This window comes from Oncorhynchus gorbuscha, linkage group LG02, assembly GCF_021184085.1.
Source record: "Oncorhynchus gorbuscha isolate QuinsamMale2020 ecotype Even-year linkage group LG02, OgorEven_v1.0, whole genome shotgun sequence".
In the NCBI taxonomy this organism is placed as follows: Eukaryota; Metazoa; Chordata; class Actinopteri; order Salmoniformes; family Salmonidae; genus Oncorhynchus; species Oncorhynchus gorbuscha.
Genome location: NC_060174.1, coordinates 38,098,693 through 38,113,556, shown reverse-complemented (window position 1 = coordinate 38,113,556; position 14,864 = coordinate 38,098,693). Strand labels below are relative to the sequence as shown.

Below are 14,864 nucleotides of genomic sequence, written 5' to 3'. Positions count from 1 at the left end.
TTCCTGCCTTTTATAACCATTTAGCTCCGTACCTGTTAACTCTTTTGGTGACATGCTGAAGCAGCCAAAGACTGCTATAATCCCCCAATTATCTCTTTCTCTCTTTCCTCCCCTCTCTCCCTTTACCTCTCACTCCCTCTTTCTTCATTTCATCCTTTCCTGTCTCACTCACAGACATGGATACCCCCTTGAAGTGGACGCCCAATTTTTAATCCCTCACTCCCATTCCTTTTCTCTCTCTCTCCTCTAAATCCTTCTCACACAAGCAAACACCACTTTCAAGAAGTCCCTCAGCCCCCTCCTCTTTCTTCCCCTTCTTTCCTCCCTCCCACTCTCTGTCACAGCATCACACACACCGAGGTGGGTCTTTGGCATCCTCATGCACCCTCTCTCGCCTTCTCTTCTCTCAGAATTCTTATAGCTCAGGATAGCGATGAGGTTGGCTGTGCTCTGCGTGTGCGGGACCCTGCTGGCCTTCTCCACGCCCCCTGGGAACTATGCAAACCTCAGCAAGGGAGACTTTAATTGGGGTACAGATTCTGGGAGCTGCTTGGTAACTCTAAAGCCTGCAGGGAAGTGTGGGGGAGAGGGGATGGACGAGGACGCATGCCCCTACCGAGTGACCTTGCCACCGCTGGACGTCATGCTGCCCCGGCAGCTCAGGGAATTGGAGAGGACGGCGAAGGAGGTGCAGAGGCTAAAGGAGACCGTGGAGCAGCTGAAGAGAGCCTGCATGGAGTGCAGGATAAGCCAGATGGAGCGGGAGAGAGAAAGGCTGGGGGACAGAGAGAGGGAGAAAGAAGAGAAGGAGAAGGTGAGATTGGGAGAGAGGGAGAAGGAGAAGGAGGGGAAGGAGTGGGAGAAGAAGACAGAGAGACAGGGAGACAGAGAAAGGAAGATGGACAAGGAGGGAGAGGGGGCAAGAGGCAGGGAGACAACAATTGTGGAAGAGAGAGAGGGAGTGGAGGAGAGGGCCAGGGAGATTGAGAACAATATTGTTGAGATAAGAAAGAGAGAACGGGAGAAAGAGTGGGAGAGAGAGTGGGAGAGGGAAAATGAGAGAGAAAGAGGGGGAAACAGGGAATGGGCGATAGAAAGGGAGAGAAAAATAGAGAATGAGACCAAGAGAGAGGAAGAGGAGGGAAGGGAGACAGAGATGGAGAAGGAGAACATTTTAGAAGGGGAAAGGGGGAGAGGGGGAGAGATAGAGAAAAACAGGGGGAGTGAAAATGAAAGAGAGAGGTTATGGGAAATGAAGGTGGAAACCGAGGAGAGTCATGGGGATAAGTTAAGGGAGAAGGATCTGGAGCGCGAGAGTAGAGAGAAAGAAGAGAGAGGGTGGGGAAATAGGGAACAGATCGAGGAGAAGGGACAACATCAGGTGGAGATAGAGAGGGAAAGGGAGGGGAAGATAGAGAAAGATAGTGAAAAAAATAAAGAGAAGGAGAGGCAGAGCCAACATCCTTGGCAAGGGAAGAAGACCCAGGGAGAGAAAGAATGGCAGAAGAAGAAAGAGAGAGAGAAGCAAACCCCAAGCCACAGACAGACAGAAGAAAAGAAAGAGAATCAGAGAGAGGAGACAGTAAAGAAGATAGAGAAAGAGGTAGAAAAAAGAGTCCAAAAAGTGCAGAGACACAGCATAGTGGTGACGACAGATGGGTCAAGTGATAATCAGGACATAGCCTCAACTAGCCCAAGCAGTGGTTTGACACAGGGCTCAATCCCCAGACCTCACTCCTCAGAACCAGACCAAACATCCACCTCCATCTCAAGCCCTGCCACCAATCCCAGCCCAGGATCTAGATCAGACACTGCCGGTGGATATATTCCAAGTCCTTCCTCCAGCTCAACCTCTAGCCCAAGATTTTCCTCCATCTCCAGCACAAGGAAATCAATTCTGAACACAAGCTCAAGTCAAAGGACCATCTCCTCTTTACCTCGCCAAGGAGCCACCAGGTCTGGCCCCATAACTACCCCAAGTTCAGGCACCAACTACAGGACTGACAGAACCATCCCAAGTATCAAAACAAGCTCACACCAAACAACCATCAGCTCATCAGAAAGTATTATTAGCCCAAGAAACAGACCTTCCCAGAAGCACAAGCCCAACCAAACTATCCAGGCCATCAGACCTGGCCTTAAGCCCATACCACCCAGCCTGACTAGCTCCTCCAGCCTCAGCTCACGGACCACCACCACCAGCTCCAGCACTGCACGGACAACGACGGACAAAATCCCAGGACCCAGCGTAGCAATTACCAGGTCATGGTGGAACCCAAGGCCTAGCACAAAGCCAAAATCTGGGACACAGCCCAGACCAGGCCTAAAGCCCAGATACAGCATAAAGCCTAAAGATAAACGAAAACCTAAACCAGGCGAAAAGCCATTCTCAGGCCTAAGACCTAAACCTGGAGAAAAACCAAAGCATGTCCTAAAGCCCAGGCGACCCAGCCCAACCAGCTCCTCCAGCTTCAATCATAAGACCGATTCCAGAACCGGCTCAACTTCAACTACCACCACTAGCCTTAGCCCTGGAATCAGCTTTACAAGACCCAGTCTACAGACCACTGAGACAAGTAGCAACCAAAGCAGCACCACACTGAGACACTCTTCAGCCAACACCACTGGTCCTAGCTCAAAGATTACCAGCCCAAGCTTCAAGATGACTAGTTCCAGGCCTGGGGCAAGCAGTAGCAATAGCCCAGCTCCAGGAACTTCAACAACTGCTCAATCTAGCCCTAGGGCCACCAGTTCAAGTGCCAAAATTGGGTTCTTGTCGACCCCCAGACAAGGTCTAAAACCAAAACCAGGTGCAAAGCCTTTTCCAGGCCCCAGAACCAAACCTGGACCAAAACCAAAGCCCATACCATCCAGCTCTATCCCAGAGATCACTCCCAGACCTGGCTCAACTCCAGATAACAGCACAAGCCTCAGCCCAAATACCACCAGTCCAGGATCCTTTATTACCAGCTCCAGCCAAAGGATTAGTAATACAAGCCATAATCTAGGGAGTCTTAACAGCACAACACCAATACACTCTCCAGCTACCACCACAAGCCCAACGACTTCCAGTTCATCCATCCAGACTAGCTCTTCCAGCTCAAGTTCAACTCCAGCAATTACAAACACCACTAGCAGCAGCCCAGGAACCAGCTTCACTAGCCTCATCTCAAGGACCACCAGTACCAGCTCCAGCCCTAAGATGACATCTGCCCAAAACCCTGAACACAGCACAATGACTACCAGACCTAGGATTAAGCCCAGACCTGGTCTAAAGCCCAAACCAGGAGCAAAGCCCATTCCAGGCACCAGACCCAAACCTGGACCAACAACAAAGCCTGTCCTAAAGCCCAGACGACCCAGCTCATCAAGCTCTAGCCCTAAGACCTATCCAAGACCTGGCTCAATTTCAACCACCACCACTTGCCTTAACCGTGGGATCAGCTGTGCAATACCCAGTCTACAGAACACTGAGACAAGTATCAGCAAAAGCAGCACCACACTGGGACACTCTTCAGTATCCACCACAAGCCTTAGCCCAAAGATTTCCAGTTCAAGCATCCCGACCAGCTCTTCCAGCTCAAATTCAACTCCAGCAACTACAACCACCACAAGCCGCAGCCCAAGGACCAGCTTGACTAGCCTCAGCTCAAGGACCACCAGTGCCAGTCCCAGCCATGAGACAACGTCTGTCCAAAACCCTGAACCCAACACAGTGACTACCAGACCTTGGATTAGGCCCAGACCAGGCCTACCGCCCAGACCTGGACTAAAGCCTAAACCAGGCACAAAACCCATTCCAGGCCAAAGACACAAACCTGGACAAAAACCAAAGCATGTCCTAAAGCCCAGACCACCCAGCCCAACCAGCTCCTCCAGCTTCAACCCTAAGACCACTTCCAGAACTGACTTAACTTCAACCACCACCACTAGCCTTAGCCCTGGAATCAGCTTTACAAGACCCAGTCTACAGATCACTAAGACAAGTAGCAACCAAAGCAGCACCACACTGGGACACTCTTCAGCCACCACAACTAGTCCGAGCTCAAAGATTGCCAGCCCAAGCTACAAGACAATTAGTTCCAGCCCTGGGGCCAGCAGTACTAGTAGCCCAACTCCAGGAACTCCAACCCCTGCTAGATCTAGCCCTAGGACCACCAGTCCAAGTGACAGAATTGAGTTATTGTGGACCCATAGACCTGGCCTAAAGCCAAAACCAGGTGCAACGCCTATTCCAGGCCCCAGAACAAAACCTGGACCCAAACAAAAGCCTGTCCCAAAGCCCACTCCATCAAGCCCAACTGGCTTTTCCAGCTCTGTCCCAGAGATCACTCCCAGACCTGGCTCAACTCCAGACAACAGCATAAGCCTCAGCCAAAATACCACTAGTCCAGGATCCTTTACTACCAACTCCAGCCCAAGGATTAGTAATACAAGCCCTAGTCTAGGCAGTTTTAGAAGTACAATGGCAAGGCACTCTGCAGCAACCACCACTAGCTCTCACCCAAATATTTCCAGTTCAAGCATCCCAACTAGCTCTTCCAGCTCAAGTTCAACTACTACAACTACAACCACCACTAGCCGCAGCCCAGGAACCAGCTTCACTAGCCTCAGATCAAGGATCTCCAGTACCAGCTCCAACCCTGAGATGACATCTGCTCAAAACCCTGAACCGAGCACAATGACTACCAGACCTAGGATTAAGTCCAGACCTGGCATAAAGCCCAAAACAGGCACAAAGCCCAAACCAGTTACAAAACCCATTCCAGGCCCCAGACTCAAACCTGGACCAAAACCAAAGCCTGTCCAAAAGCCCAGACCACCCAGCCTAACCAGCTCCTCCAGCTTCAACCCTAAGACCACTTCCAGAACTGGTTCAACTTCAACCACCACCACAAGCCTTAGCCCTGGAATCAGCTTTACAAGACCCAGTCTACAGATCACTAAGTCAAGTACCAACCAAAGCAGCACCACACTGGGACACTCTTCAGCCACCACCACTAGTCCAAGCTCAAAGATTACCAGCCCAAGCTTCAAGACAACTAGTTCCAGCCCTGGGGTCAGCAGTACCAATAGCCCAACTCCAGGAACTTCAACCACCGCGAGATCTAGCCCAAGGACCACCAGTCCAAGCACAAGAATTGGGTCCTTGTGGACCCATAGACCTGGCCTAAAGCCAAAATCAGGTGCAAAGCCTATTCCAGGCCCCAGAACAAAACCTAGACCAAAACCAAAGCCTGACCAAAATCCCACACCATCAAGGAAAACTGTCTCTTCCAGCTCTGACCAAGAGATCACTTCCAGACCTGGTTCAACTCCAGACAACAGCACAAGCCTCAGCCCAAATACCACCAGTCCAGGCTCCTGCACTACCAGCTACAGCCCAGGGATTAATAATACAAGCCCCGGTCTTGGCAGTCTTAACAGCACAATGGCAAGACACTCTTCAGCAACCACCACTAGCCCAACGACTTCCAGTTCAAGCATCCCAACCACCTCTGCCAGCTCAAGTTCAACTCCAGCAATTACAACCACCACTAGTCGCAGCCCAGGAACCAGCTTCCCTAGCTTCAGCTCAAGGACCACCAGTACCAGCTCCAGCCCTAAGATGACATCTGCTCAAAACCCTGAACACAGCACAATGACTACTAGACCTAGGATTAAGCCCAGACCTGGCATAAAGCCCAAAACAGGAGTAAAACCCATTCCAGGCCCCAGACCCAAACCTGGACCAACACCAAAGGCTGTCCTAAAGCCCAGACCACCCAGCCCAACCAGCTCAACAAGCTCAAACCCAATGACCTATCCAAGAACTGGCTCAACTTCAACCAGCCTTAGCCCTGGGATCAGCTGTACAACACGCAGTCTACAGACCACTAAGAAAAGCACCAGCAAAAGCAACACCACGCCGGGACACTCTCCAGTAACCACTACTAGCCCTAGGCCAAAGACTTCCAGTTCAAGCGTCCCAACCAGCTCTTCCAGCTCAAGTTCAACTCCAGCAACTACAACCACCCCTAGCCGCAGCCCAAGGACCAGATTCACTAGCCTCAGTTCAAGGACCACCAGTACCAGCCCTGAGACGACATCTGCCCAAAACCCTGAACCCAACACAATGACTACAATGCATAGGATTAAGCCCAGACCTGGCCTACACCCCAAACCTGGCCAAAAACCAAAACCAGGCACAAAACCTATTCCAGGCCTCAGACCAAAACCTGTACCAAAATCAAAGCCTGTCCTAAAGCCCAGAACACCCAGTCCAACAAGCTCCTCCAGCTCTAGCCCAAAGACATATCACAGAACTGACTCAACTTCAACAACCACTACATGGCTTAGCCCTGGGATCAGCTTTACAAGACCCAATCTACAGACAACTAAGAAAGGTTCCATCCGAAGCAACTCCACACCGGGACACTCTTCAGCCAGCACCAATAGTCCTATCTTAAAGATGACTAGCACAAGCTACAAGACTGCTAGTTCCAGCCCTGGGGACAGCATTAGCAGTAGTTCAACTACAGGAACTACAACCATTACTAGACCTAACACAAGGACCACCAGTCCAAGCTCCAGAATTGGGTTCCGGTGGACCCCCAGACCCAGTCTAAAGGCAAAACCAGGTGCAAGGCCTAATCCAGGCCCCAGACCCAAACCTGGACCAAAATCAAAGTCTGTCCTAAAGCCCACACCATCAGGCTCAACTGGCTCTTCCCTAGCCGTCCCAGAGACAACTTCCAGAACTGGCTCAACTCTAGACACCAGCACAAACCTCACCACAAATATCACCAGTCCAGGCTCCTTTACTACCAATTCCAGCCCAGGGATTAGTAATCCAAGACCCAGTCAAGGCAGTTTTAACAGCACAAGGCCAAGACAAACTCCAGCAACAACAACCACCACTAACCGCAGCTCAAGGACCAGCTTCACTAGCCTCAGCTCAAGGACCACCAGTACCAACTCCAGCCCTGAGACAACATCTGCCCAAAACCCTGAACCCAGCACAATGACTACCAAACCTAGGATTAAGCCCAGACCTGGCCTAAAGCCAAAACCAGGTACAAAACCCAGCCAAAGTAGCACCACACTGGGACACTCTTCAGCCACCACTACTAATCCTAGTTCAACGACTACCGGCCCAAGCTATAGGGTGACTAGTTCCAGCCCTTGGGCCAGCAGTAGCAGTGACCCAACTTTAAGAAATTCAACCACTGCTAGATCTAGCCCAAGGACCACCAGTTCAAGTGCCAGAATTGGGTCCTTATGGACCCCCACACCCAGCGTAAAGCTAAAACCAGGTGCAAAGCCTATTCCAGGCCACAGACAAAAACCTGGGCCGAAATCAAAGCCTGTCCTAAATCCCACACCATCAAGTTCAACTCCAGCAACTACAATTACCACTAGCCGCAGCTTCAGTAGCCTTAGCTCAAGGACCACCAGTACCAGCTCCAGCCCTGAGATTACATCCGCCCAAAACCTTGAACACATCACAATGACTACCAGACCTAGGATTAAGCCCAGACCTGGCCTAAAGCCTAAAGCAGGTGCAAAACCCATTCCAGGCCCTAGACCCAAACCTGGACCAAAACCAAAGCCTGTCTTGAAGCCCAGGCCACTCAAACCAACCAGGTCATCTAGCTCAAGCCCAAATACCTATCCAAGAAGTGTCTCAACTTCAACCACCACCACAAGCTTTAGCCCTGGGATCAGCTTTACAAGACCCAGTCAACAGACCACTAAGAAAAGTACCAGCAAAAGCAGCACCACACCGGGGCACTCTCCAGTAACCACCACTAGCGCTATCCCAAAGACTTCCAGTTCAAGCATCCCGACCAGCTCTTCCAGCTCAAGTTCAACTCAGGAAGCAACAACCACCACTAGCCACAGCCCAAGGACCAGCTTCACTAGCCTCAGCTTAAAGACCACCAGTACCAGCTCCAGCCCTGAGACAATGTCTGTCCAAATCCCTGAAACAAACATGACAACTGCCAGACTTAGAATCAAGCCCAGACCTGGCCTACAGTCTCGACTTAACCTACAGCCCAAACCTGGCCTGAAATCTAAACCTGAACTAAAGAACAAACCAGGTGCAAAGCCTATTCCAGGCCTAAGGCCTAAACTTGGACCACAATCAAAGCCCATCCTAAAGCCCAGACCACCCAGCCCAACCAGCCTCAACCCTAAGACCAGTAACATAACTCCCACCACTAGCCTCAGCCCTGGAATCACAAGCCACAGTTGGCAGACCACGCGGACAAGTACCAGCCAAAGTAGCACCACACCAGGCCCCTCTCCAGGCACTACCACAAAGATTACCAACCCAAGCTACAAGACCACTAGTTCCAGCCCTGTGGCCAGCATCAGCAGTAGCAGTAGTGGTAGCCCCACTCCAGGAACTACAACCACTGCTAGACCTAGCTCAAGGACCACCCATCCAAGCTCCAGAACTAGGTTCTGGTTGACTCCCAGACCTGGCTTACAGCTTAAACCAGGCTTAAGTCCTATTCCAGGACCCATACCCAAACCTGGACCAAAGCTCACACCTGACTTAAAGCCCAGACCACCCAATCCAACCAGCTCCCCCAGCTCCATCTCAAAGACCCCTCCCAGACCTGGCTCAACTCCAGACATCCCCACTAGCCTCAGCCCAAAGACCACAAGTCCAAACTCCAGGACTACCAGCTCCAGCCTTGAGATTAGCTTTACAAACCCCAGTTCGGGCAGTCTCAGCAGAACCACACCAAGTCACTCTCCAGCAACCACAACCACAACTAGCTCTAGCCCAAAGATCACCAGTTCTAGCATCCGGGCAGGCTCAGGAAGATTCACACTAAGCCCAACTCCAGCAACCAAAACCACCACTAGCCCCAGCTCAAGCACCAGCTTCACTAGCCTCAGCTCAAGGACCACCAATACCAGCATCAGTCCTGAGTCAAAGTCTGCCCAACATCCTGAACCCAGCTCAACAACCCCCAGATTTAGCATTAAGCCCAAACCTGGCCTAAAACCCAAACCAGACCAAAAGCACAAACCAGGCCGAAGGCCTATTCCAAGTTCAAAGCCTAAACCTGGATCAAAGCTTAAATCAGTCTTAAAGCCCAGAACACCCAGCCCGACTAGCTTCTCCAGTTCAGGACCAAAGACCACACTCAAACCCGGCTCAACTTCAACCACCACCACTAGCCTTAGCCCTGGGGCCAGAACCAGCAGTAGTCCCACTCCAGCAACTACAACCACCACCAATCCAATTATCAAGGCCAGCTCCTCCACCACTATCCCCAGCCAATCAACCAGCTTTACTAGACTCAGCTCACTGAGCATCAGCGCCAGCTCCGGCCATGTGACAAAGTCTGACCAAAATGCTAGACCCAGCCCAACAATCACCAGGTCCCAGTGGATCCCCAGACTTAGCACAAAGCCAGAATATGGGCCACAACCCAGACCAGGCCTACAGTCCAGACCCAGCCTAAAGCCCAAAGATGACCTAAGGCCTGAAACTGAACCAAATCCCAAACCAGGCCCAAGGCCTATTCCAGGCCTAAGACCCAAACCAAGACCAAAACCAAAGTCTGTCCTAAAGCCCAGACCACCCAATCCTACTAGTTCTTCCAGCCCAAACATCACACCCAGGCCTGACCCATCTCTTACCACTATCCATAGCCCAAGCTCCAGTACTACCAGTTCAAGGTTCAGGACTACCAGCTTCAGCCCTGGGATCAGCATTACTAGCCCCACTCTACGGGACACCAGGACCAGTACTAGTCTAAGCAGCACTACACAGATCCACTCTATAGCCACCACCAGTAGCCCTGGCCCAACGACCACCAGTCCAAGCATCCAGAATGGACCTTCCAGCTCAAGCCGAAGTAGTACAACACTGAGCTCATTTTCAGCAACCAGAATCACCACTAATCCTGACCCAAAGGTCACTAGTCCAGGATTCAGGATGAACTACAGAACCTTCAGGCTCAGCATCGGGACCAGCACCAGCGGTAGCCCAACTCCAGAACCCACAACCACCACTAACACTAGCTCAAGGATCACCAGTTCAAGAATTTGGACCAACTCTTCCAGCTCAAGCAGCAAAACTCCAGCAACCGCAACTCCAGCAACCACAACCTCCATAAGTTCCAGTTCAAGGACCACCAGTATCAGCATCAGTCCTGAGACAAAGTCTTCCCAAAAGCTAGAACCCAGCAGACCAACTACCAGACCTGGCCTAAAGCTTAAACCTGAACGTAAGCCTAAACCTGGCACAAAGCCCAAACCAGACCCAATACCTATTCCAGACCGAACACCTAAACCTGGACCAAGACCAAAGCCTGTGCTGAAGCCCAGACCTGCTCCAAAGCCTTGGCCCAAAACCACCACCCAGGGTCCAAGGACCACTTCCTCCACACCTAGCCCCAAGACATCCAATAGCCAAAGGACTATGACTGACCCCAGCCCACAAACGGCCACAAGCCCTGGCTCAAGAACTACAAGACCTAACCAACAAACTACCCTCAGCTCTAGCGCAAAAATAATCTCTAGAACTAGCCTGAAAACATCCACTAGCCCTGTCACAATGACCACTACTATCACCAGTCTAAAAAATACCAGCTCAAGGCAACAATTTAGCACAAGGCCTAGCCCCAAAACTAGCACTACTAGTCCCATTCCATTGGCCAACTCTAACCATAGCCCTACTACCACCAGCCCTGACACCCCTACCCCCAGCCCCAACTCCCCTACCCCCAGCCCCATACCGGAGTCTTCCACCCCCAGTGTGAGAGAACTGCGTGTGAAGACCAGCCAAGTATCTGCTAGTCTGAATGACACAAAGTATACAAGCGGAGGGCCAAAGGTTTCTCGAGGAGGGCATCCAAAGGTCCGTCCTGGGTTCAACCTGCTCACAGAAAAGGGCCAGGTAGGCAGCAAGACTAACAGGACGGAGAACCAGCCTCAAAGCCCTGCACAGATTTCACCAGGAGGTAAGATTCATGAATTATATTTTTACTTTACATGCTATTGTCTGCTATTTAAATGGAATTATGATAATTACATTGTAATTGATAATGACGTAAAGTTTAGTTTGAGCTTTCTTATGGGTTCACTGAATCAAGCCGTATTATATATTATTTGGTACCAGGTAGCCTATAGTACGTAGCTACCAAATGTGTTGACTTATTCAAAGCAAGATCCAGAAAGGCCATTCACTGTTATTAAGTTATTAAGATGCCACTTTTTTTGTAAACGTATGTGCTATACAAATACGACACTACAAATTCTGATGACAGCCTACACAGATGTAGGATCTTCATTTGAGCCAGTTTGCTACGGCAGGAAAATAATCCTGCAGCAACAGGAGGTTCTAATTATTATGTGGATTATAATTAATGGACATTTTTGTAGAGGTTAATACATTTTTCATAATGGAAAATCAAGTATGACACGTCTAAGTGGAAATGACAAATGACAAAAAGAAGCCTTTTTAAACCTCAAATACACTACAAGTTTTAAATGTCCTGCATTGCAGAAAAGATATCTTGCAACAGATTGATCAAATGAAGATCCCACATAAATACAAAAACCCTATTCCTTTCCCCATTGGTTAAGATAAATTATAAACTTCTATTGAAACAGTGTAGCCTAGGTTATGGCAGATAACAGTGGAAATTGTGACTGGAAAATATATTGTTGTGAGTGGAACAATGTTGTTCTGGAATTTTATTTTAAATATTGCTCAATCAACTTTATATCAGTGTGATATCATCTCCATTATAAATGATGAGGATTGTAACTTTGAAGTCCAAGCGACCTAAGGTGATGTTTAATGAGCCTATTATAATGTGGTGGAGGTTTGAGATCATCATCTTTGTAACAGATGTTGTGTGGTTTGTGGTTATTCTCTGTTAAATTAAGAATTTATATATGTGAGCATGTGCTTGTCTGTGAGTGTGTGTGGCTTAAATAGGGATCAAGGTGTGACTGTGCAGAGCATGCTTTTAGGTCATAGTCAGCTTAAACACACATTGTTATTGCTGAGTGGCACATATATCAAATAACAAATTAAGTGTCACACAAAGCTATTGCTAGCTTTTATTAATGTTCAAGGCCACTTTAAGCCAAGCACCTAAATGTCTTACAGACTTAACAACTCTAATTGACATTTAACTGAAATCTGTTTTAGGGACATTTTCTTTAACATAAAAAGACTTCAAATTTATGGTAACCGATAAATTCTAGCTATTTCAGCATGATACAATCATATTCTAATTTTGTGTGTATAGTTTCAAATGTGTGAAAAATTGTATTTTGTTTGCAAAAAATAAAAATAAAAATAACCTTTATTCAACCAGTTTAGTTTCTGTAGGCCTACAGTAAGAACATGTATATTTGTGTTATGCTGCAAGGTACCTTTTTTCCAACAAAGATTACAGACTACTCCAATCTAATTTTGACATTTCACTATCCTTCCACTCAACAGTAACCATGGCACCCAGAGACTGCTCTGACCACATGGCCAGGGGGGAGAGGAATAGCAGAGTCTACCAAGTGACCCCTGACCCTAAGAACAGAACCATTGCAGTGTTCTGTGACATGGAGTCTCGTGGCGGAGGGTGGACCGTCATTCAGCTCCGTCAGGATGGCAGTGTGGACTTCAACCGGACCTGGGCTGAATACCGGATGGGCTTTGGTGACCTGATGGCTGGGGAGTTCTGGCTGGGCAACGACCACATCCACCTGCTGACACGAAACAGGGTGATGGTCCTTCGGGTGGAGCTGGAGGACTTTAACGGCATGATGGAGTACGCAGAGTACAGGCTCTTCCGTGTGGCTGGCGAGCGGCTACGCTACCGCCTGTCTGTGGGTGGGTACTCGGGCACGGCAGGAGATGCACTTCAATTTAGCAAGAGTTATGACCACAACAACAGGTTCTTTACGACTCCTGACAGGGACTATGACCGATACCCTTCAGGGAACTGTGGGGCCTACTACAGCTCAGGCTGGTGGTTTGACGCCTGCATGGCTTCCAACCTCAACGGGAGATATTATGTGGGAAAATACAAAGGGGTGCGGAACGGAATCTACTGGGGGACGTGGCATAACATATCCACAGAGTACTACCCGACTAATGACAGACAATCTTTCAAGACTGTCAGAATGATGATCAGGCCAAGGGGCTATGCAAAGTGATCTACGGCTGGCTCCTCGGTTGGCGTTCTCAGCTGTTGCAATTCTCAAATAGGGGGGCCGGGGACCCCTATGAGGCCTCCGAGATTTTTCAATGGGTCCATGACAAAAGCAGGAAAAATGCTCAATGTTAAAAATCAGATTTTTTTATGGAGGAGCACTGTTTGATACGCAAATGGAAACATTCAGATTGTACTGCTGTTTCATATTTTGGGGGTTTATAATGCCTTTTGTTTAACAAGCAATTTTAATATATTCCATCATTTTATTTAATCTTTCAAATATTAAATCTCTGATTCAGGCAGGTCAACAACACCTAAATCTTCTTAATTTCTTGATAAATATTAGTGAGCCTCGGAAAAGCCTGCTCTGTTGGTAAAATACTGCCACTTAGTGGTCTGAAACGAAACACCATGGTTTATGGTTTCAAATGGAACACTCAAACTGTGGAAAAGATGTTCAGAGTTCCTGAAGTAATTTATAAGATGTCTTCTTATTATCTATGTAAGGTTACAGTGTGAAAGTATTGTTGGAAAACGGTTTCATAGAAGTCTTTCTCCTGTGACGAGAAAGAGAAATACTCTTTGAGGAGGGTAATGAAATTGTACTGAAATTGTACTGGAATGATTGACTGACGATTGATTGTTGTAATGTTTTTTTATTCTCAGTATTTTTTACGGGAAAAATTAAATGAGGTCAATAAAACAGAACTTAATTCCTTTGTTGATGTGTTCAGTCACACCATGGTGTTGACTATACATGTATAACTTGTAGACTATCTATGCAAACAACTCAGCTAGCACGTAAAGACTCTCCCTCCACAGGTATGTATCCAAATATCCTCTTTGCAATGGCCTTTGTTACGTAGAGTATTAAGAACATAATTTACCGTCTACAACGTAATCCGAGCGCCACAACCCACAGAAGTTGAACTCCAGTAGGAACCTGTACAGAAGTAGAGTTGTGGAGAAAATAAAGTTAAAAAACAACATTAAAATCAGATTTCCACTAGAGTGATGACAAACAGTATGCAGAGATAATTTCTTCCAAACTCATGGTGAATAGCGCATCTCACACTTACATCAACATGTGAGAGAAGAACCATTTGATTGATCACTGCCGGAAGGCCGTAGAAAGGCCATAGGAAGGAGAGACGGAGATACTCAAGTAAAAGTGAAAGTCACCCAGTAAAATACTACTTGAGTAAAAATCTAAAAGTATTTGGTTTTAAATATACTTAAGTATCAAAAGTAAATGTAATTGCTAAAATATATTGAAGTATTAAAAGTAAAAGTATAAATATTTTCAAATTCCTTAAAAAAGCAAACCAGACAGCATCATTTTCTTGTTTCTTTTAATTTACAGATAGCCAGGGGCATGCTCCAACACTCAGACATCATTTACAAATGATGCATGTGTTTAGTGAGTGCCAGATCAGGGGCAGTAGGGATGACTATGGATGTTCTCTTGATAAATGTGTGAGTTAGGCAATTTTCCTGTCCTGCTAAGCATTCAAAATGTAAAGAGCACTTTTGGGTGTCAGGGAAAATGTATGGAGTAAAAAGTACATCATTCTTTTGAGGAATGTAGTGAAGTAAAAGTAGGCAAAAATATAAATAGTAAAGTAATGTACAAATACCCCCAAAAAACTACTTGAGGAGTACTTTCAAATATTTTTACTTTAGTACTGT

The 14,864-nt window shown here is 47.9% G+C and overlaps 2 protein-coding genes across 2 annotated transcripts; both read left to right on the top strand.

Annotated features, from left to right (window-relative positions):
• Positions 1 to 349: 349 nt before the first annotated feature.
• On the top strand, positions 350 to 880 carry LOC124001926 (fibroleukin-like; the record flags this gene model as incomplete). The annotated part of the gene is made up of 1 exon (XM_046309094.1): positions 350 to 880. A coding segment is annotated over exon 1 (447 nt), but the record flags the coding sequence as incomplete, so codon positions are not given.
• A 284-nt stretch (positions 881 to 1,164) lies between these two features.
• Positions 1,165 to 13,888, top strand: LOC124001920 (mucin-2-like). The gene is made up of 2 exons (XM_046309083.1): positions 1,165 to 10,970; positions 12,467 to 13,888. Exons 1-2 carry the CDS (start codon positions 1,253 to 1,255, stop codon positions 13,174 to 13,176), a joined length of 10,428 nt encoding a protein of 3,475 aa, XP_046165039.1. The 5' UTR covers positions 1,165 to 1,252; the 3' UTR covers positions 13,177 to 13,888.
• The last annotated feature ends 976 nt before the right edge of the window (positions 13,889 to 14,864 follow it).

Bases quoted from the DNA above. Each gene is read 5' to 3' on its own strand.
- LOC124001920 (XM_046309083.1), top strand. From the start codon at position 1,253: ATGAAGGTGGAAACCGAGGAGAGTCATGGGGATAAGTTAAGGGAGAAG. The intron at 10,971-12,466 runs GTAAGATTCATG...TCCACTCAACAG, and splicing joins TGCACAGATTTCACCAGGAG to TAACCATGGCACCCAGAGAC.